The sequence below is a fragment of the Pan troglodytes genome, chromosome 3 (genome assembly GCF_028858775.2).
Source record: "Pan troglodytes isolate AG18354 chromosome 3, NHGRI_mPanTro3-v2.0_pri, whole genome shotgun sequence".
Taxonomy (NCBI): domain Eukaryota; kingdom Metazoa; phylum Chordata; class Mammalia; order Primates; family Hominidae; genus Pan; species Pan troglodytes.
In genome coordinates this window covers 107,781,456-107,805,860 of record NC_072401.2, presented here as the reverse complement: position 1 = coordinate 107,805,860, position 24,405 = coordinate 107,781,456, and the positions used below count along the sequence as shown (strand labels likewise).

The window sequence follows — 24,405 nt, the reverse complement described above, 5'->3', positions numbered from 1 at the left end:
GCTGCCATGCTTCCTGTACAGCCCGCTGAACCATGAGCCAATTAAACCTCTTTTCCTTATAAATTACCTAGCCTCAGGTATTTCTTTACAGCAGTGCATGAATGGATTAATATACTCATTTTATCATTAAATATAAAGAAAAACTGTGAAGAAATGAAAATATATTTCTATATGTTATATTTTTACAACTGGCAGAAGCAGCTTATGCTTTAATATGTTTCAAAATACAAAATGAGCAGCTAGATCACTGCTCTAGTGCTTAAAGATTTCTTATCAATACTGGAGAATGGCTTAAATTTTGGGTTTCTCTAGCTAATGATGACAACTACTTTGGATTTCATTTGTTACCCATTCTACTCGGTGAGATGTAAAGAAACAGAAAGGAGTAATGAGACAGGGACTAGTATTTTCTAAGCACTAGGAACATATATTGTTGCCTAAAATTCACACAACTCTGACTCTAATTTTAAGTATAAAGAAACTGAGGCTGAGAAAACACAAGTTGCTCAATGTCACATGATCAACAAAGCCCATGTTCTGCTAGTACAGCACTCTGCCCCCTGACAAACCATACTTTAGAAAGTAAACAACCTTTTTACATGTGGTTAATACCCACAACCCCTCTATTTATAGTAACTCACAGTATAAATTTTATAATAAAAGAAAAATTAGTAGTAGAGTATATCTGGTCTAGGCTTAAAGACAAGTAATATACCAAACAGCTCCTCTACTTAATGATAGAAGAGTAGAGAGTAAAGTTTAATATAAGTTCAATAGCTGAGAATGTTCAATATTTAGAATGAAGAATCAGTCAGTTCAAGAAACAATGAAGAAAAGTAACATATCTCTTAAGCTGTAGAACTTCGATGATTCGATTATTTTCCTGGAGGTAATAAAAAAAATTGCTGAAGTATAATTAAGTAATGACAGAAATATAAACCTTCTAGATCTTTTTTTCACTGACTCCTAAGTTGAGATCTCTTGGAATTACTTAATTACTGGAAGTATTTATATTTTATATTAGGAATATAAAATATATTTTATATTTATATTTTATATTAGGAATATAAAATATATTTTATATTTATATTTTATATTAGGAATATAAAATATATTTTATATTTATATTTTATATTAGGAATATAAAATATATTTCATATTTATATTTTATATTAGGAATATAAAATATATTTTATATTTATATTTTATATTAGGAATATAAAATATATTTTATATTTATATTTTATATTAGGAATATAAAATATATTTTATATTTATATTTTATATTCTGATGACATCTTATTATATAAAATAGTATTTATTTTCCAGTCATATACATATAAGAATAACAAAACTGTGTAAATTAGTTGGTCATTGTAGTTTTGTTGTTTATTAGCTCTTCAGAAACTATGAAACTGCAAGAACATACAACATTGCCTTGTAACATGCAGGCTTTCAGAGATAACAGAGTAGTTAATTGAATGATACACCTACATTAGAACATGTAATGAAACTAAGACTGAAAGTGACTGGTATAAAAAATAAGAATTTCTCCTACTCCTTTAAGGACGTTTGATTTGACAATAGAGAAACTAATAAATAGAATGGAAAAAAAATAAATAAAGTTCAATTATATTGCTCCTTAGATCCATAAGATTTTTATTTTTTGTTTGTAAATCATTCCTTAATCTATAATCATAATCTTGTGCATATATTGTGTGGCAAAGCGGGCACTCCAGGATTCTGGAAGGCTAGAGGGAGAGATACTGTTCAGGGAGACCTGAGCACTGACTCAGATTTGCAACCTTTGCAACCTTGGCCCAAAAGGACGTTGCCAAACTGATAATGAGTTAGTTAAGAAGCAGACTGACATACATGCTTCTTATAAAGAATATAGATTGTGTGGGTAAATTCTTGCTGCAAGCAGACATAAGCCCTAAGTATAAAAAGCTGTGATGCAGCACAAAATTAACCTTCTCAGATCTAGAAAGTGCCATATAAACTAGATAACATTCATAATAACACACAACACGTATATAGTGCTTACTAGGTGCTGGACATTATACTGAGTGCTGTACATATATTAACTTGTTTAATCCTCTCAGTACATATGTAAGTAATATTCATTACTCTCATCTTACAGATGAGGATATTGAGGCACAAAAGTTATAGCAAAGAATTTAAAATACCAGGCAGTTGGCTAAATGTTTCAAAAGTTAAAGCTTACAAACCCAATTAAGAAAAATACCAACTAAAAACCCCTTCTTATAGATGAAAAAGCTGAGGTTCAGAAAGATATGAATAAGATGAGTAAGCGAACCATGCAGCTATCTTGGGAAAGAGCCAGTGGCTCAAGTGGAGTGAGCAAGGAAAAGCTGGAGTTCATGAGATTAACAAAGTAATGGGAGATCACTGTAAGAACCTGGGCTTGTACTCTAGGTGAGATGAAAAGCTTCTGAATAGTTTTGAGCAGAGTAATATAATCTGCTAGATCACTCTGCCTGCTCTAATTGAAAATAAATGGAAGAACAGAGAGGGCAAAAGCAGGATGATAAGTTAGAAGACTTCTGTAAATATGCAGAAAAGAGATGTTGGCTTTGGGATTAGGGTGCTAGTGGTGGAGTTAATAATAATTTTCGGTATGTTCAGAAGGTAGAGCCACTAGGATTTTCTGAGGAGAAGATGTATGGATTGAGAAAAGCAGTTAAGCAACTAGGAGGATGGAAATCCTATCAAATAAGATGAAAAATACCATGGAAAAATGAAAGTCTAGGGGGAAGAATGGGATATGTGTCCTTCCCCCTTGGAACATGTACATCAAACAGTTCATTTGGCAGCTATCTAGCTTATCTAAGTGACTGGGTAAAATTGCCAAAGGAATAAGCATGGAAAAAAAAGAGGTCCAAATCCAAGGTCTGAGGCCCTATAACAGTAAGAATCTAAGGAGGTAAGGAAGAATCATCAAAGGAAATGACAGGGGCAGCCAGTGAAGAAGGAGGACCACCAGGAGAGTGTGGTGCCAGAAGCCAAGTTAATTAATAATAAGACTGAGAACTAGACATATAGCTACAGGGAGTGACTGGTGATCTTACCCAGAGCAGTTCTGGCAAAACACAGTGGGGAAAGAAACCTGATTAAAATGGGTTTTCAAGAGGAGGAATCAAGTATAGACAATTTGGATTTTTAATAAATGGACTTTTAAGTTAAACCTATGCTTCATAATTATCTATTAATTTCTATTATTAATAAGACTCGATATCAATAGAAATAAGCATGATCTTGGAAGTTAAAAGTCTGACTGTAAATTCCTACTTATTATTTGATCATAAATAGTGCATTCTCACAAAGACCTGGCATTGTCTTTGTTTCCTAGCTGTAGTACTGTTTTCAAGTTAGTTTTGCTTGGTGGGAGTAGAGTGGTGAGCATATGCTCCATGAATCTAAAGCCATTAGGCATCTCTGAGAAATCATGGAGACTGAGATTTTCCCAAAATGTAATCTCCAAAAAAATGTTGTTAGAGCATAGACCACTATGATTTCTCATCTACCAAGGTTCAAGACACAGATTCATTCAAAGTCATGGGTACTTGTAAAAAAAAGAAAATCCCCTGTGTGCTTTTTTTTAGACTAGTCTACTTTTGATTAGGAGAGTAGAAATGAGTTCCAAGGAAATTAATCCATGCTTTCATCCATATTTTCCATCTTACTATTCCATGTTAAAACTCTTCATATTGTAATATTTCATTAAACACAGTTAACGGAGAATTTTAAAACATGCCTATATAATCACATCAGCCTTGCTATTCAATAAAGTTCAGCTATTTGCAATCAGAAATGACAAAGGTGACATTAAAACCAATCCCACAGAAATACAAAAGGACCTCAGAGACTATTAAAAACATCTCTTTGCACACATATTAGAAAATTGATAAATTCTTAGAAACACACAACCTCCCAAGATTGTACTAGGAAGACAGTAAAAACATGAACAGACCAATAACGAGTTCTCAAACTGAACCAGTAATAAAAACCTACCAATTAAAAAAAGTCCTGGTGTGGTAGCGCATGCCCGTAGTCCTAGCTACTTGGGAGGCTGAGGTGGGAGGTTGGCTCGAGCCTAAAAGGCAGAGATTGCAGTGGGCCAAGATAACGCCACTGCACTCCAACCTGGGTTACAGAACCAGACCCCGTCTCAAAAAAAAAAAAAAAAAAAAGCCCTGGATCGGATAGATTCGCAGCTGAATTCTACCAGATGTACAAAGAACTGGTACCAATCCTACTGAGACTATTCCAAAAAACTGAGCAAGAGGAGCTCCTTCCTTATGTATCCTGTGAAGCCAGCATCAGCCTGACACCAAAAACTGTCATAGACCACAAGGAAAAAAGAAAACTTTAGGCCAATATCTCTGATGAACACAAACACAAAAGTCCTCAACAAAATACTGGCAAATCAAATACAGCAGCACATCAAAAAGCAATATACCACAATCAAGTAGGCTTTATTTCTGGGATGCAAGGCTGGTTCAACATACGCAAATCAATAAATGTGGTTCACCATATAAATAGAATTAAGACCAAAAATTATATAATCATCTCAACAGATACAGAAAAAGCTTTAAATAAAATCTACCTCCCTTCATGATAAAACCCTCAATAGACTAGGCATCAAAGGAACACACCTCAAAATAATAAGAGCTATCTATGGCAAACCCATAGCCAACATAATACCTAATGGGCAAAAGCTGGAACCATTTCCCTTGAAAACTGGAACAAAACAGGGATGCCCACTTTCATCACCCCTATTCAACATAGAACTGGGAGTCCTACACAGAGCAATCAGGCAAGAGAAAGAAAAGGCATCCAAATAGGAAAAGAAGTAGTCAAATTATCTGTCTTCACTGATTTATGATTCTGTACCTAAAAAACCCTAAAGACTCTGCCAAAAGGCTCCCAGAGCTGATAAATGACTTTAGTAAAGTTTCTGGATACAAAATCAATGCACAAAAATCAGCAGCATTTCTATACCCTAAAGTTCAAGCTGAGAGTCAAATCAAGAACACAATCCCAATTACAATAGGCACACAAAAAATGAAATACCTAGGAATGAACCTAATGAAGGAGGTGAAAGATCTCTACAAGGAGAACTATAAAATACTGCTGAAAGAAATCACAGATGATACAAACACATGGAAAAACATTGTATACTAATGGATTGGAAAAATCAGTATTGTTAAAATTGCCTTACTGCCCAAAGTAATCTACAGAGTTAATACTATTACTATCAAACTACATACAACATCATTTATAACAGAATTAGAAAAAAATTTTCTAAAATTTGCGTGGAATGAGGAAAGAGTCCAAATAGCCAAAATAATTCTAAGCAAAAAGAACATAACTGGAGGCATCACACTACCCAACTTCAAACTATACTACAAGGCTACAGTAACCAAAACAGAAGGGTACTGGTACAAAAATAGACACACAGACAAATGGAACAAGATAAAGGACATAGAAATAAAGCTGCACACCTACAACCATCTGATTTTCAGCAAGTCAACAAAACAAGCAATGGGAAAAAACCTCTCTATTCAATAAATGGTGCTGGAATAACTGGCTAGCCATATGCAGAATAATGAAATAGGACCCTTACACTTCACCATATACAAAAGTTAACTCAAGATGGATTAAAGAATTAAATATAAGACATAAAACTGTAGAAATCCTAGAAGAAAATCTAAGAAATATCCTTCTCAATATCACCCTTGGCAAAAATTCTAGGAAATATCCTTCTCAATATCACCCTTGGCAAAGAATTTATGACGAAGTCTCCAAAAGCAATTGCAACAAAAATAAAAGTTGACAAGTGGGAGCTGATTAAACTAAAGAGCTTCTGCACTGCAAAATAAACTATCAGCAGAGTAAACAGACAGCCTAAAGAATGGGAAAAAATATTTGCAAACTATGCATCCAACAAAACTCTAATATCTAGAATCCATAAGGAACTTAATTCAACAAGCAAAAAACAAATAACTCCATTAAAACATGGACAAAGAACATGAAAAGACACTTCTCAACAGAAGACATATATGTCGCCAACAAATATCAAAAATGCTCAACATCACAGAAGTGCAAATCAAAACCACGAGATACCATCTCATACCTGTCACAATGGCTATTAAGACAAAAAACAAAAATAACAGATGTTGGTGAGGTGGAAGAGAAAAGGGAATGCAAATTAGTTCAGCCACTGTGAAAAGCAGTTTGGAGTTTCTCAAAGAACTTAAAACAGAACTACCATTTGACCTAGCAATCCCATTACTGGGTATATACTCAAAGAAAAATAGAATATTCTACCAAAAAGATAAATACACTTGTAAATTCACTGCAGCACTATTCACAATAGCAAAGACATGCAATCAACTCTAGTGTCCATCAACAGTGGATTGGATTAAAAAAATGTGGTACACATGTACTATGGAATACCATACAGCCTTAAAAAAAAGCAATTAATATCCTTTGCAGCAAAATGGATGCAGCTGGAAGCCATTATCCTAAGTAACCCAACACAGGAACAGGAAATCAAATACAGTATGTCTTCACTTATAAGTGAGAGCTAAACCTAAACATTGCGTATACACAGACATGAAGATGGAAACAAAATGCACTGAGTACTACTAGGAGGGAGGTCGGGAGTGGGGTGAGGGCTCTAAAACTACCTATTAGGTACTATGCTCACTACCTGGGTGATGGGATCATTCCTATACTAAACTTCAAGGACATACAATTTGCCAATATAAGAAATCTGTATCCCTTGAGCCTAAAATACAAGTTGGAAAAAAAAAAAACCCAAAAAACCTTAGTTTAATTTTATTGCACCATTACAAAATAATTCGCTCACACACACACACACAAATCCTCAGTCATTTCTACAAATATGTCTCCAAATTGTTCTTTTACCTAATTCTATTTGTTATCTTCATTTATATCTGCCTTTCCCAATTACTCTAGTCAAATAAATATCCTTTAAATGCAGTCTTAATTTCTAACTGTTTTTCTTTTTATCAGGTCCTTCCTCTTATATGAGATAAATACTTATTCTATATCTGCCAAGAATCTTTTCTCTTCTGCTTCAAAGACCTATTTGAAGAAACTTTCTCACACATTATGAAGCTTCATCTGTCTCAGGAGTATTTTTATTAGAGAAAACAGGCAATACAAAATGAAACTTCCTTTTAGATTATTAAAATCATTACATTTTAACTTAGATATTTTCTCTATATCCTGAAGTTGAGTAAAAACATATGCAAGTATATTATTAGATGGAATTTATAATTATACATCTAAACTTTTCATCTCTGTCTTTCTGTGCTGCAGCATGAGACAATCTACAGCATAAGTGATTTTGCAGCACATTAATCTGTTCTCTATCCATGTCATACTTTTCTGCTACGCTGGTATTAATATTATTGCTTTAGTTAGGACAAAATCTCTCTGTGGTGTTCTGTTAGTCTGTTCTCATGCTGCTAATAAAGATACATCCAAGGTTGGGTAATTTCTAAAGGAAAGAGGTTTAATTGACTCACAGTTCCACATGGCGGTGGAGGCCTCACAATCATGGCAGAAGGTTAAAGAGGAGCATGTGTTACATGGCAGCAGGCAAGAGAGCACGTGTAGGGGAATTGCCCTTTTATAAAACCATCAGCTCTCATGAGACTTTTTCACTATCATAAGAACAGCACAGGAAAAACCCTCCCCCATGATTCAATTACCTCCTACCAGGTCCCTCCCACGACAGGTGAAAATTGTGGGAGCTATAATTCAAGATGAGATTTGGGTGGGGACACAGCCAAACCATATCATTCTGCCCCTGGCCCCTCCCAAATCTCATGTCCTCACATTTCAAAACCAATCATGCCTTCCCAACAGTTCCCCAAAGTCTTAACTCATTTCAGTATTAACTCAAAAGTCCACAGTCCAGCATCTCATCTGAGACAAGACAAGTCCCTTCTGCCTAAGAGCCATAAAATCAAAAGCAAGTTAGTTACTTCCAGAATACATTGGGGGTACAGGCATTGGGTAAATACACCATTCCAAATGGGAGAAATTGGACCAAAACAAAGGGCCTATAGGCCCCATGCAAGTCTGGAATCCAACAGGGTAGTCATTAAACCTCAAAGTTCCAAAATGATCTCCTTTGACGCCATGTCTCACACGCAGGTCATGCTGATGCAACAGGTGGGCTCCCACAGCCTTGGGCAGCTCTACCCCTGTGGCTTTGTAGGGCACAGCCACCATCCCAGCTGCTTTCGCAGGCTGGAGTTGAATGTCTGCAGCTTTTCCAGGCACACTGTGGAAGCTGTCAGTGGATTTATGACTCTAGGGTCTGGAGGACAGTGGCCCTCTTCTCACAGCTCCATTAGGCAGTGCCCCAGTGGGGATTCTGTGTGGGGGGGGTTCCCATCCCACAGTTCCTTTCTGCACTGTCTTAGTAGAGGTTCATGACAGCCCTGCCCCTGCAGCAAATTTCCGCCAGGACATCCAGGGGCTTCCATACATCTTCTGAAATCTAGGTGGAGGTTCCCGAACCTCAGTTCTGTGCCTCTGCAGGCTCAACACCATGTGGAAGCTGTCAAGGCTTAGGGCTTGCACTCTCTGAAGCAAGGGCCTGAGCTGTACCTTAGCCCTTTTTAGCCATGGCTGCAGCAGCTGGGAAGCAGGGCACCAAGTCCCTAAGCTGCACACAGCACGGGGGCCCTGGGCCCAGCCCAGGAAACCATTTTTTCTTCCTAGGCCTCAGGTTCTGTGATAGGAGGGGCTGCTGTGAAGGTCTTTGAAATGCCCTGGGGACATTTTCCCCATTGTCTTGGCAATTAACATTTGGCTCTTCATTGCTTATGCAAATTTCTGCAGCTGGCAGAAATGGGTTTTTCTTTTCTACTGCATCTTCAGTCTGAACATTTTTCAAACTTTTATGCTCTGCTTCCCTTTTAAACATGTTCCAATTCCAAACCATGTCTTTGTGAATGAATACAACTGAATGCTTAAGAGCACCCAAGTCACTTCTTAAATGCTTTGCTGCTTAGAAATTTCTTCTGCCAGATACCCTAACTCATCTTTCTCAAGTTCAAAGTTCCATAGATCTCTAGGGAAAGGGCAAAATGCCGCCAGTCTCTTTGCTAAAGGATAGCAAAAGTCACTTTTGCTTCAGTTCCCAACAAGCTCCTCATCTCTATCTGAGACCACCTCAGCCTGGACTGTATTGTCCGTATCACTAACAGCATTTTGGTCAAAGCCATTCAACAAGTCTCTAGAAAGTTCCAAACTTTCCCACATTTTCCTATCTCCTGAGCCCTGAAAGTATCCAGGAAGTGCCAAACTATTCCACATTTTCCTATCTTTTTCTGAACCCTCCAAACTGTTCCAATCTCTGCCTGTTACCCAGTTCCAAAGTCGCTTCCACACTTTCGGATATCTTTACAGCAGTGTCCCTACTACCCAGTATCAATTTACTGTATTAGTCTATTCTCACGCTGCTAATAAAGATATACTCGAGGCTGGGTAATTTATAAAAGAAAGAGGTTTAACTGACCCACAGTTCCACATGGCTGCAGAGGCCTCACAATCATGGCAGAAGACAAAGGAGGAGGAAAGGCATGTCTTATATAGTAGCAGACAAGAGAGCATGCGTAGGGGAACTGCCCTTTTATAAAACCATGAGATCTCATGAGACTTATTCACTATCATGAGAACAGCACAGGTAAAACCTGCCCCCAGGATTCAGTTACCTCCCACCGGGTCCCTCCCATGACATGTGGGGATTATGGGAACTACAATTCAAGATGAGATTTTGGTGGGGACATAGTCAAACCATATCAGGTGTTTTATACAACATGTACATTCATGGGGAGGAGAATGATTACAAGGTTTACTCAATGTGTCATCTTGAGCCAATCTTGAAAAACTCAATAATAGTTAATAATGGTCATTAATGTAAGACTCATGATTCTTACACAGGACTGATTTTAACCTTTAAGCATTACAAACATCACTTTGAGAACTGATTCAAAACTATTAAGTAATTACTAATAAATACCTACCTGGGAAAGCATCAAAAGTAATTCTGTCTCCAGGAACAGACCCATTTGGAGGAGCCAAGATTTCAATTTTCTCTGGTGAACTAGCACACATGACCATTGCTTGAGATAATACTCCCCTCATCTTTGCAGGTTTCAGGTTACAAAGTAAAATCACCATCCGATTTTGCATCTGTGTGAAATATAAACTGGTAAGTAAAGATGTAAACAGATTAAGCCTAATCATATCCAGACTACATTAAGCTACACCTAATATGCTAAGTATCAAATGTTCTACTTTTGTGGATGTACCTTTGTCTTTGTGTGCCCAAAGTCTCTTATTGTTGTTACGAAGCTGTGCATAAACATGAAAAAAAAAATTCCTCCAAATTGATAACGCATTATGGTTGAAAGAGCAGAGGAATTTCAGTTAAAAATTTACTGAATGAATAAATGAGTGAAACAGACTTGGTTTTGAATTTCAGCTGCCATGTACTAGCAATGAGAATGCATAAAGTTGACATTCCTGTTTCCTCAAAAAATGAGAGAAATAATATTGAAGAGTTGTCATAAGGATTAAATCATAACATGTATATAAGGCATTTAGCCTAGCATTAGAATTAAAATAAATGGACACATTTACACATGTGCATTTTCTTCCCTACACATTTGATCATTTCCAGAGCTATGCTAGATTTATTTTTTAATTTTAAAAAAATTGGCTGGGCGTGGTGGCTCACACCTATAATCCCAGCTCCTTGGGAAGCTGAGGCAGGCAGACTGCTTGAGCCCAGTATGTTTTTTTTTTTCGAGACCAGCCTGGGCAAAATGGCAAAACCCAGTCTCTACAAAAAATTAAAAAATTCGCTGGGCATGGTGGCATGTGGCTATAGTCCCAGCTACTTGGGAGGCTGAGGTGGAAGGATCGCTTGAGCCTGGAGGCTGCAATGAGCCTTGATTATGCCACTGAACTCCAGCTTGGGCAAGAGTGAGACCCTGTCTCAAAAAAAAAAAAAGATCATTTAACAATTTCAGCATCATGCATCATGCAACTAACATGTAGGGCTATTTCTACAAATTTTTTATGGAAGCAAACGGAAATTTCTTTAATCTTCATATTTGAAGTGTCTTAATTTTTTTCTCCAACTAGCAAAAGTAAGAAATATAGTTATTTAAATTCTTTCAACAGGTTTAAAATGAATCATACAAGAGAACTATTGCTCAAAGGAGAAAAAAAGATGCATTCTAAATAAAAGATGGTTTTACAAATAAATGTTATATGCAAATTTACTCTGAAATACTATGATTTAAAAAAATGAGCCTAAGAGTCAAATTCGAAATGAATTAGGGGGTCTTCATAAATAATATTTCTCTTCGAATGCTTCAAATAACTTGACAATGTCACATATATGAGAACTTAAAAGTTACAGCAAAAGTGTTTAAGAGTAGCAACAGGATTAGTAAGATGCAATCCTTTAAGGATCTGACGATAGCTATGAACCTTTTCCCTAGAAAAATGTACCACCTACAAAACAGAGTATATAATTTTGAGTTCTAAGTGTCCCTACTTTATAGAATGTTTACTAGTACTATCTTTTTTTTTTAACTTTTATTTTAGGTTGTATCTTGATGGGTTAGATACAGATGTTTATAAAAATAGCTTTGCTTATGGTTGTGAATGATGGCTGCTGGAAGAGAAAAAATAGTCTACAACTTATAAGAACAGAAAAGATGAAGCCCAAATGAGGAGTTTTTCCAATTTAAGCTGGCTGAAGATCAGTTGGTTCTTTTCTCCAGGGCTCCTAACTTCATAAGGAGTTATGAATCAGTTCTGGTCCTATATAACATAAATATTAAAAAGTAAAAAAAGCACATGCATATGCCAAGTCTATTTCTTTTTTCCTAGATAAGAGAAACTTCACTGATCTCCTTAATTCCATCTTCCTCCCATCAACAGAGCAGCCAGAATGATCCTATTAAAATGTCAGGCTGACCAATGTTATTCTTTTGCTCTAAAATCCTACAATGGCTTTCATCTTACTCAGAAAAAATGCCAAACTTTACAATGATCTATAAGACATTTGGCACCCTTATCTCTGATTTCATCTCCCATGACTTTCTCAGTTATTAACCCTGCTCTATTCATGTCGGCCTCCTGCTGTTCCTTGAACATCCCAGCCATCCATTTCTCCCAGGACTGCCTGAAATGCTCTTCAGCCAGATAAACACATGACTTGCTTTCATTTTCTTAGACCTTTACTCAAATGTCACTTTCTTTTTGAGGTCTTCCCTGGGCACTTTATATAAAATGTCAATATCATCCTGGCCTCAATACTTACTAGATTCTTTCCCTATTTTTCTCTTGGCACTTATCACTATTTAACATACTAAATATTTACTTACACCTTGGTAATATTTCTGACTCCCTTATACAAATGTGAGCTTCATAAAGGCAGGGCTATTTTTAAAAATATGTTTGTTGCTTGTGTGTGGTGGCTCACACCTGTAATATCAGCATTTTGGGAGGCCAAGGCAGGCGGATCACCTGAGGTCAGGAGTTTGAGACCAGCCTGGCCCACATAGTGAAACCCTGTCTCTAATAAAAATACAAAAAATTAGCTGGGCTTGGTGGTGGTGCCTGTAATCCTGGCTACTCGGCAGGCTGAGGCAGGAGAATTGCTTGAATCCGGGAGGCAGGCAGTGGTTGCAGTGAGCCGAGACTGCCCCACTGCACTCCAGCCTGGGCGAGTCTCCAAAAAAAAAAAAAAAAAAAAAGAAATTTATCTATCTCTGTATTTTAATTTGTTGCTGTATCCTTTACTTAGGTGCTTAATAAATACATGCAGCTATAAATATAATTGAATGAACACAGGGATTTGTTCAAGTTCACAAAACCAAGAAGCCGCAGAGTAGCAATAAACAAAGGCAGAACTATCGTAATGTTGAAGTCCATATTCTTTGCAATATCTCTGAAGCACCATGGGACAGAGGAAATAGGTAGATGATTCAAACCACCATAGAAGACATCTAGAAAGAGGACATTTAAAACTGTTACTGTCTTTGATTCTTTCCACTGTTACTAGATTTTTTAAAAACCATATTTCTTCAAGAAAGTAAATATGGTATTCAAAAGTAAAGAAAAAGGAAGAAAGTAAACTTTTGTTGAGAAGGAGGTTTGAAAGCTTATAAGAAAAAAAGAGCAACAGTTAGAAACCACTGCTCTGAAGGGTATCATCATGGAGTATCAATTTGCTTTTAAAACGGTTATCATGCAAGGTTATCCTTCATAAAATATACCATCAATACTTTTCACATATTCCAAATACCCAGCTCTAATTTCACTATAGAAAGGATTAAATTTTAAATAGGGAATAATATTATTTAAACTGTAACCATGGTTTGTTTTCTGAAGCTACACAAAGCACAGTCCCTGGTGCTAAACTCACTAGAAGAAAAGAAAAGTGGAGATACTCTAACCTCCTATCAATTTCTTTTATGAAACACTTAAAACCCAAACTTCACTGGCTCGGATAATTAATCATTGGAGACCTAAAAGAAATGAGCTTGTTAAGTAGGAAGTAGAAGAAATCACTTCCTTGTACTCTTGATGATAGGTCAATATTGATCCATTACCCGTACTGTGTTCCAGCAATGCTGAAATTAGAGAGCCAAAACAAAAGCCCAGGCTAGGGATCAAAAGTGCAATTTGATGCAATTATGATACAACTGTCTACCAAATAAGTAAAGGAAATGAGTAAGGAATCCTAGACAGAAAAAACAAGTAACACCCTTGTTTTTTCGAGACATGGTAAAAAAAGATACTTGAGTCTCTTCTTAAACTTCCGTAAATATAACACTAGCAGAAAAGTAAAGATAAATACCAAATAATCACAACTGACCTTCCACCTCAACTATGGAATGGTTGAAACTGTGTTAAAGAGTCTAACTTCCACCTAAAGGGGCTATCCATTACTAAGTGTTAACCAATTTCTGCCTTAAGAAAATAGCAGGGGGTTGGGAAGGGTGGGGGTGGGGCTTAGTTCTGAATTTTTAAGAAACAAGACATCAGGATTTTCATGTAAAATTCCATGTGTAAGTATTTTATGAAATACTATGAAAGATAAACTGAAACTTTTTGGGATTGCATTCTTTCCTTGGCCCAGCAGTTTGTAATTTATGACCTTGGTCATATGCATGGCTCTAAAAACTACATAGCACCTGTAGTTAGAAGTTTCATGACTAACTCCACCTTGAATGGTAAACAGTAAAGCTGAACAGTATAGGGATTAAAGACAATCAGCCTTAGAGTGAGATGAATGAGTATACATATATATCTATATAGACAGATGTATAATGAGTATATATCTATATCTATAGATACATAAAAAAGTGAACCAACTTATATATATATGTGTATATATATGTATCTCTATATATATACAGTATAAGTTGGTTAACTTTCCTAAACGTCATCTGTAAATGAGGGTGATACTACTTAACTGACAGTTGTATATAGTAAGAAATAAAATAGCATGTGAAAAAAATTTATCTATTAAGTACTTCTAACACAATAGTCATCATAATCATTATTTTTATCACTGCTTCATCATGGAATTTCATCATTCCTTGCTTTTCAAAATCATGTAAAATAAACCCAGAAAGCACCAATCTAAAAGCATGAGAACAAGTTTTATTTCTCTAAAACCCAAAAAATATTTTCATACTTGAGGAAAAATGAGGAGAGGGGATCACGGAGATTGAACTTGTAATTTTTAATACTATTCCTTTATTTGTTAAAAATGGGATGTTTTGTATTTTGTTGTTACTTAGATTTCACATATATTTTATATATATATATATATATATATATATACACATACACACACCAATAGTTTTTTAATGCAAAATACAAAAGTAAAAATACTTTAAAAATAGATAAAATAATACATCTTTTCTTCTTCCTATCCTTATACATTGTATCTTAATTTACAGATGTTTTACAGGTTTTTGGTGGTTTTATGCTTTTTTTGTGGAATTAACCACATTCAAACTAATCGACTTAACTAATTAACAATGGCACATGTTGTATGGTATACAAAATTATAATAGAAAGATACCAAGAAGGAGGGAATGAAAATGTTGTATGTACACAACAGGAATTTCAGTTGTACAGATTACCTGTTCAAGAGGAACATGATTCACCAGGCCACTGACAACTGTCCTTGGGGCTATTTCTCCAACATCTACTTCTTCCACATACAAAGAATCTGCATCAGGGTGTTTTCTAGCAGTTATGACGCAACCAATTCGAAGATCCAGACGGGAAACATCTATTGGCTTAGAGTCGGCACTTCCAGCTATTGATTGCTGTTTTTTCTCCTTCTTCTCTCCTAAAAAGTATTTATGAATGGGTAAACATCAGAAATAAAACCAAACAAAAAAACACTATGAAAACTCCATGGTATCAATACCGATGAGCTTAAAAGGAAAAAATAAAAAGAATGTTTATCTCCTACCTTCACTTAAATAATAACAAAGAAAAAAATTATCCAAGTCATAAAATCTTGAATCCTGTTTTAGCTATTTCTCTGTTGTATTTCTATTTGAAGACATTGTGTGAGGTTGGCAAACTATGGCTCATGGGACAAATCCAGCCTGTTGCCTGTTTTCATAAATAAAGTTTTACTGGAAGACAACCATGTTCATTCATTTACATATCATCTATGGATACTTTTGCACCAGGGCAGAGTTGAGTAGTTGTGACAAAGGCTTTAGGCAGAAAAAGTTTGCCTTTCCCCGAAACAGGACAATAGAGAATCCTCTAAAAACTTTTACTATGGCTCTTTGGAAGGTGATAAATACTTTATTTAGAAAGAACACCACAACCAGTACCCAAATGACAGAATGAACTAGAGCAGAATGCAATTTCACTCATTACATATTTTCCTCCTCACTTATATACACTAGTAAGTATATAATTAATTTCTCCATTTCTTAGATTTCCCTGAAGATATATTAGGATTTTAGGGTTATCCACAGTAACTATTTAAGCAGATAAGAATATTTTATTCTGACTATGTTTTAATAATTATATTTTTATTTATTTGCTGATAATGTAACTCTTATTAACACATGATTATTTTAGCTACTGAGTTAATTGTAACCTGCAAAGAGGATTCATATTCTTCAAGTTTACAATTAGCTTTTCTGGCCCCAAAAAAGTAAAATCAAAATAAAACCTTATTTACCTTTGAATCCAAAGAACAGAGATAACCTGTTGTAGCTTGGAAGCATTCTTTCTCAACTATACATTTATTTAATCTTTCAACATACGGAGTGCTATGACACTGGGAACAGTAAGATACCCAGTCCATGTTGTCAAGGCACTCAAAATCTCTTTTAAAGAGACATGTATATGTATAATGAATATGTGATAAACATGACATACACAAAGAAATATAGAAACTCAGTGAAGAATAATTCTGCATGAAGCAGGAAAGGAGAATTCTGTGTAAAGGTATTCATAATTCATACAACAATAAGTTTACCAAAGAGGGGATGGAATTAACTTAAAATAATGGCCAATTTTTAATCTCATTAGCAAGCTTTAAAAAAATTCCATTTTCCATAAACAAATTAGCAAAAATTTTTCAAAAGGTAAAAATCCAAATTATACAGAAAAATATGTACAACAAAATTACCAGAATATGCCAAAAATCTTCATATTTTTGTGTGATAAAGTATATGCATTTACTTTAAAAATACTGTAGTATAACAATATATCTATATTTGTATATATTTTAAAACTCTAATCTACTTCCTAGGCATTTGAAATACTTTTATCAGGAATCCCCATTCTAGAAATGATTGCAACTATTAAAATCTATACCAAGACCTTTGTTAATTATCATAAGGAATTTCAGAAATCCTTCACTGACAAATCAGTGATGCTCAATTAAGATATGTGGCAGTCTAGCTGGGCATGGTGGCTCATGCCTGTAATCCCCGCACTTTGGGAGGCTGAGGCAGGTGGATCACCTGAGATCAGGAGTTCGAGACCAGCCTGACCAATATGGTGAACCCCTGTCTCTACTAAAAATACAAAAATTAGCCAGGCATGGCGGCATGCACCTGTAGTCCCAGCTACTCGGGAGGCTAAGATAGAATTGCTTGAACCCGGGAGGCGGAGGTTGCAGTGAGCCGAGATTATGCCACTGTATTCCAGCCTGGGTGACAGAGCAAGACTCCGTCTCCAAAACAAAACAAAACAAAACAAAAAAGATATGTAGCAGTCTAGAAAGATCATATGAGCACCACAGCCCTTGCATGAGCAGAATCTGGCAGTCCTAGCTAGCAGCTAAACACCTATGGAACAGCCCTCTATAACCAGCACTGTCTAATATGGTAGCTGCCAGCCACATAGGTTATTTAAATTTAAATTTAAAATTATTTAAATTAGAAATTCAGTTTAGTCATACTACCCACATTTCAAATCTTTAATAACCACATGTGGCCATTGACTACCATGTTAGATAATGCAGATATAGAGTATTTCCATTATCATAGAAAGTTCCATTGGATAGAAGTGTTCTAATCTTATAACTCCATTTGGTCTTGTGTTCCTGTGTGCTCCCTCTTCCATCAAAGGAGAGCCTTGTTGCCTTCTCTAACTAGAAGACTGATTAATCCTGAGTCAGAACAGTGCACCCTCCTTAGAGAATAGAATATGGATTCCACCAAATTTGCAAGAACAGGTTATATAGTTGTTTTGTGTCTACTTCTTAACATACTTTATAAACTAAAAGAGTTAGTCTGACTTGCTTTCATTGTAATCATACCACCTAGTGGTGAAGTTGTATAGCAGAGGCTGTACTGCCCCTACCTACTTGTAACTAACAGAGGTTACTGATGTTTGCCAAAGGAACTGGCAAGTGCTTTAGAGGCTAAACTGGCTTGGGTTAGTTCATAAATCCCTCTGCATGTTATATTTTCCAAAAAAAAAAAAAAGTAAATAAGTTTAAGTATAATGAGAAATATTCATAATTATTTATAAAGGCACCTTTTTAGACATATCTGGGGAAAGGAAGTCAGATTTACAATTAGAATAAATAGCTTTAGCAGCAAGGCTAAAAATAAACTAGAAAAGATGAAGCTTTAATATTAATTCAGATGAAAGATCGTTGAAAACCTGAACTGAGGTAGGACCTAATGAAAGGAAAGAGCAGAGCTGGGGTCTATGTATGTTTTGGGGACAGGAATAATAAAATTTGTTGGTTAATTAGATATGAAGAACAGGGAATAGGGACAGGTTAAGGTTGATGACTAAATTTCAAGGGTTGTTGCCTAAGTGGATGGTGACATTTCTATCTACTTAGTTCTCATGGATTCTTGAAATCTTAGTTCAGACAGTCTGCTTTGACTGGTGGAATGTTCTTTTCCTATCTTCACAACTGGTCCTAAGCTAGTTTCCTATCTGTGACTTCTCTCAAACTATACCACAAATAGATACCAAAATTCAGCCATACCAAACTACATATGGGTTTCTACACTTAATCTTTATAGTCTATGTTTTGACTTATGCCAGTCCCTCTGCCTAAAATGCCACATTTTTACCCCGTTAATCTGGTCAACATTCACACACCATTTAGGACCCAGCTTGTATGTTCCAATATCATATTGTTCCTAATTTTATCCTAGCTCGTGAAAGTTGAACTTTACTTTTGATACTATTATTATTATCATTATCAAAACTTGACATTTTCTGATAATCCAGTCAAGAGCTAAATATGCTTAAAGGTCAAAAATACCTTTCTTTTCAATTTTCTCTTTCGCTTTCTTTTCGTCTCCTGTTCCTCCTTTTATCTGTTCTTTGGTACCAGAAGATACGGTTGTTACTGGTGTAGACTGTATCACATTTTCAGAAACCATAGAATTAGCTTGCAGTGGAGTACCAGATGGAAATGGTATTTGCTTCACTGAGACAGAAAATGAAATAATGTCATTCATATTAAACCAATAAATATGACAAAAAATATGAAATTGTGAACCACAAATGGGGACTCTTTTTAAATGAAAAATTCACTGTATATGGCTATCAAATATCCACTGTCTGAGACTATAAAATGGCTGCCAAAAAATTAGGCATATTTTAGCCATTATTGAGGTAACAAAGAATAAAGGCATGATTCCCATTTAATCAATTACTAAACCGAGAAACCTGCAAATAAGAACAACAGCTAACATTTATTATGAACTTACTATGCCCCAAACACTTTTCAAAATGCTTTATACAAATTAACTCATGTAATTCTCATACTCTAAGAAGTAGGTTCTATCCATGCCCCCATTTTATTGATAAATCTGAGTGATTTAGAAGTTATGAAGTTGTCCAAGTTGCCTAGATACAGATTCTTACTTCTTTCCTCACTGTTGGTGTGACTGGCCAACTTCTTAACTTCTGGATTACTCAAATTTTCTATATTTAATTACCTCCATTTTGAATTTCTGCCTGAATTAGCTCTTGTTTCAGTTCTTCAATTTCTTTCTTCAGTTTAGCATTTTCAACTCGAAGTTTCTTCTCTTCCCTCAAAGTTGCCTGCAAAACTAGGATCAAGAACATCCAGTTAAAATATGTGTTTTTAAAAGAGGTTTTGTATGAATACTATTTGAAAAGAAGACAGCCAGTACAACTACAGCTAGGATAATACTAGCTCTAGTGTAACCAAATGTTTGGCCAGTGCCTTTATGCCAGTTTAATATTTATTAAAACAACATGCTATTTAAGAGAGAGAGAGAGAGGGAGAAAATATATGAAATAAGAGTAAAACAGGAAGACTTTGTTTATGAATCATTTTCCTAGCTCCTATTAAGATGCTAACTAAGATCAAATTACCACCTTTTCAGCATTGCGGCTATAATAAAGGGCAATGGCAAATAACTTAAGAAGCTGGCACAAAAGTGTCAATATGTGGCCAGGTGTAGTGGCTCATGCCTGTAATCCCATAATCCCAGCACTTTCAAAGGCTGAGGCAAGAGGATCACTTGAGCCCAGGAGTTTGAGACCAGCATGGGCAACATGGCAAAACCCATCTCTACAATAAATACAAAAAGTAGCTGGGGGTTGTGGTACATTCATGTGGTACCAGCTACTCAGGAGGCTGAGGTGGGAGGACTGATTGAGGCTTGGAGATTGAGCCTGCAGTGTGAGATGAGATAGTGCCACTGTATTCCAGCCTGGGTAACAGAGCAAGACCCTGTCTCAAAAAAATTTTTAAAAATAAAAGATAAAATGTCAATAACAGATACTGAAAAAGAGACAAGCATTATATTAAATTATACGTATATTTTAAAAAAAATTCTGAGACGTTACCACACAAGCAAAAACTATTCTCATGTCTTTCTTTTTAGTCATTACCTTTTAAAAGAAGCTGAATATTGCTGAAGTCTGAGTTAAGCTAATCAAACATTCAATGAGTGAAATAACTCAAGGATTTGCTCAAAATATAATGTATGTGTTAAAGGTGTGCAATGGGGTAACAAAAGTATAAGAGAAAAATAATTGTTCTCAGTGGGGTTGGTACTGCTTTGTAGGTAGGATTTTGAAAATCTGTAGGATTATTTTTGATTGTTAGTACTGGCATTTATTGGGCAGAGGCCAAGAATGCCAGATGTCCTGCAGTATGCTGGATACTCCTGCAAAATGAAGAACTGTTTCACATCCTGCACAACTTTATAGTGGCCTATTATAAATTTGTATAAGTAAAACTCCTATTAATAATTATTTGAGTCTAGATTTTTAACTATTCTTTATATATAAACACAAAGTGTTTTTAAGCATGCTTATTATACCCTAAATTTTCTATGAATCAAGTACCACATAAATCAAGAGTAGACTGTACCTTGTTTTATTCAAAATACTATCTAATCAATCACTCATCAGTTTGAATAAATCATCTATATCACTATCTGCTTCTGGTATCTGAGACACCTACACAAAGGCAGTCTGACTATATACCTATACTAGTCGGCATTGTACCTATTGCATTCTTGATGATTCCATGTATGTGAATCATGGGGCATGTGACCCTCTTACACTGCCTTTAGTGGTAGAATTCTGCTGAAGTATTACTTACTGAAATACATATTATTGTTACTACTACTTATACCTTTCTTTTTATTTCTCTTCTCTATTTTATATATAGGATTAAGATATGTTTTAAAATTATATATAGGTAGGTTATTTTTCTAGGAAATATTTTCCTTACAGGATATTAACGAGATTTTATAAAACATTCATCCTAAATTGGGAGCAATTTGACTAAAAACTACCAGTATAGGCTACCAAAGAAAAATATAAAGGTGAAGAATAAGTAGAAAGATTTTCAAACTGGCAAAACTAAAATGCTTATCAAGAGGCTAGGAAATGGCCACCTACAGAAGACAAAATTTGGTTTACAACATATATTATATCATATGAGCAATGACCATGTCCAATCTCTTCATCTTTTTAATAAAGAGTAAGAATTTTAAGAAAAATAATTTTAAAATCTCGAGAAACATTATAAAAAAAGAAACAAAGTGGTATGTTAAAATTAGAAAAAAAATTGATAAAGTTTCTGGAGAGTAAATACAGGTTTTTGTAAGCCATTAGCTCACAAAATGTAGGAAAGCATTTATTTCTACTAGTGACAGCAAAAGATTTTGAAATTTCTATTCTGACATTGACTACTGAAAATAAAATACATTTAAACAAACAAAACCAAAGCCAACTGAAGTCCTGAAGGTAGAAATTCAGGTTTGATATTTTTCTACATATAACAGAAACTTCTAAGTAAAACTTAAATAACTTAAACGGTAAACATTATTTTTTCTCCATCAATGTATGAATTCATTTTAAGTATCTCCTCAAAAAATTTTAAATTTTCTTACTTGCTTTCTCCTTAAGTAGAGAAACTTGCTGCTTAAGATATTCAATGATTTGATCTGCCTCTGCACCCTTCTGCTCCAGTCTCTTCAGAACAGCATCATTATTTGCCATTTTTGCCAAGAGACGGCAGAAAATCCTATATGAAAAATAAAAGTGATAAATTACACTGTGAAAGGAATAAATTTATACTATAGGCCACTATGAAAAAGCAGTCTGAAAGGAAAAACATTTTCTACTGTAATAGATAAATATGTTAGAAAAATATTTTTCCTATGGAGAGCAACAAGCCAAACAAATAGCAGAAATGTTAAGTAGACTAATTCCTGAATCTACTTAGAAGAGGAAATATAGTTTGTTCTTAAATGTAGAAAACAGGCTATTTAGCCACATTTAAGGTTGAAAGATTTCAAAGAAAGCTTCAGGTACACTAAGAGATAAGAATAACAATAACCGTAACTATGCTAATGAGTATTACATCTGTGTTCCAAAGTAAAGAGTTGCTGATTTCATTCCTTTTATATTTCTGTATACTGGATCTTTCTACTGTGTATTCACTTAGGTACAATTTTCAAGAAGAAAACGTCAATTAGGAAAGATAAATATTAAAAGAAAAAATCAACAATTAAGAAAATATTAATCATATGCTTGTTCAGATATAATGTCAGTATATACCGTTGTCTTTATTTTAAAAATTAGAATTTTAGTTTTATAATAAATTCAGAGAAATTTAAAAAAATACTATCAAGGTACAGAAAAATGTATGTAAGCAAACATCCTGAGATTAATTCACCATGTTAAAGTTTAAACTGCCACATACTAAGAAAAATAATCACACTGACAATGGAGAGGGTTAATCATTAGTAATACTATGAACTGTTCTTTTCTACCTGATTTAACAAGAATTTATAATTCAAGATATAACAATGATACAAGTATTGCTGAAATAATTCTAACTTTAAATAAATGAAGCAGCACTCAATATTAGTGGTGAAATTTTGAATAAAAACTAGATGATAGACACGTAACAGATTGTTTGAAAATTTCAAATTATTATATAATACCAATCCTATATAAAAAATATTCTGAAAAGCCACAATGCACTGGCTGGTATTTATTTTTGAGGTGACTGTCTAGATCTGTTGGCTCATTTTTGAGCATCAGTCTATACTTAAATCTACTTGTTTCATATTAGCTAAGATACTAGTTTTCTAGTTTTTTTCTTAATTTTGAAATTTGAATAAGATGATTTGAGCCATATCTTTTCAAAATGTATTTTTCTAAAATGCACCACTAATTCATTCATTTTAGTATTATTCATCAAATGTCTTTGCTAGAGATGTAAAACTTGCCAATTCTGCCTAATCAGGTACTCATTATTGTTTGTGATAGCTACATTTCACCTATTGAGTATATTTCATCATTACTTATGTTAGACTAAAATAAAAAGACATCAAAAACTAAAGAAATGCTGTAACTCAGGATACTAAAATTCAGAAGAGCATAGTTTTTTTTTTTTACTTTAACTTTCTTCATATATCCATTTCTATTAAGATATTTTCTCTACAATTCTGGCTTTGCAAACGTTTAAGTAACAACATGGTATTCTGTGTTCATTTTGGTAAAAATGGCAGAGTTTAAAGGTGGTATCTTCATTTGAATTTTTGTGCTCTTTTGGTCTGTATTTTTCTAAACTGTTAAAATAATAGTCCATATAGAATAATGCTCATAAATAAGCCAACAGTTCTAGACAGTCGCTTCAAAAATAAATACCCACCAAGTTGCTGAAAAATCAAAAAAAGAAACTCATGTTCTGACTCATACAGAAACATATAAAAAATCTTCTAAGAATAACAGTAATTTGGAAAATAGAGATAATAAATCCTAGCCTAAGAGAAAAAAATACAATTTTACTGAGTTGATAAATCTGTTAACTATTTGCAAAATATAATTGGAATAGTGAGTTACATAAAATATGACTTTTATAATACATATTGAAGAACAAGCATAAGTTTAGGAAAGAGAATGTCATGTTTCAAAATACAGAAATACAAATGAACTAAACAGTAAATACACATATGCAACTACTAAAAGGAAACAATGTGATAAAAAGAAGTGATAAAACTTTTTTTTTTTTTTTTTGAGACAGAGTCTTCCTTTTTCACCCAGGCTGGAGTGTAGTGGCACGATCTTGGCTCACTGCAACCTCCGTCTCCTGGGTTCAAGTGATTCTCCTGCCTTAGCCTCCCAAATAGCCGGGATTACAGGTGCCTGCCACCTGACTAATTTTTGAATTTTTAGTAGAGATGGGGTTTCACCATGTTGGCCAGGCTGGTCTCGAAATCCTGACCTCCCTCAACTGATCTGCCCACCTCGGCTTCCCAAGGTGCTGGGATTACAGGTGTGAGC

General features: G+C 34.8%; 1 protein-coding gene across 5 annotated transcripts in view; it reads right to left on the bottom strand.

The window, feature by feature from the left end:
• Positions 1 to 24,405, bottom strand: part of AIMP1 (aminoacyl tRNA synthetase complex interacting multifunctional protein 1) — a 109,499-nt gene that overhangs the window by 832 nt on the left and 84,262 nt on the right. For all 5 annotated transcript variants that reach the window (XM_063808992.1, XM_003310404.7, XM_063808993.1 and 2 more), the window contains 5 exons: positions 22,002 to 22,135; positions 19,563 to 19,676; positions 18,881 to 19,048; positions 15,252 to 15,463; positions 10,098 to 10,266 (listed from right to left, as the gene is read on the bottom strand). In XM_063808992.1, coding sequence (XP_063665062.1) covers positions 10,098 to 10,266; positions 15,252 to 15,463; positions 18,881 to 19,048; positions 19,563 to 19,676; positions 22,002 to 22,110 — 772 coding nt within the window. In that variant the 5' untranslated portion in view covers positions 22,111 to 22,135. The remainder of the gene's footprint in view (positions 1 to 10,097; positions 10,267 to 15,251; positions 15,464 to 18,880; positions 19,049 to 19,562; positions 19,677 to 22,001; positions 22,136 to 24,405) is intronic.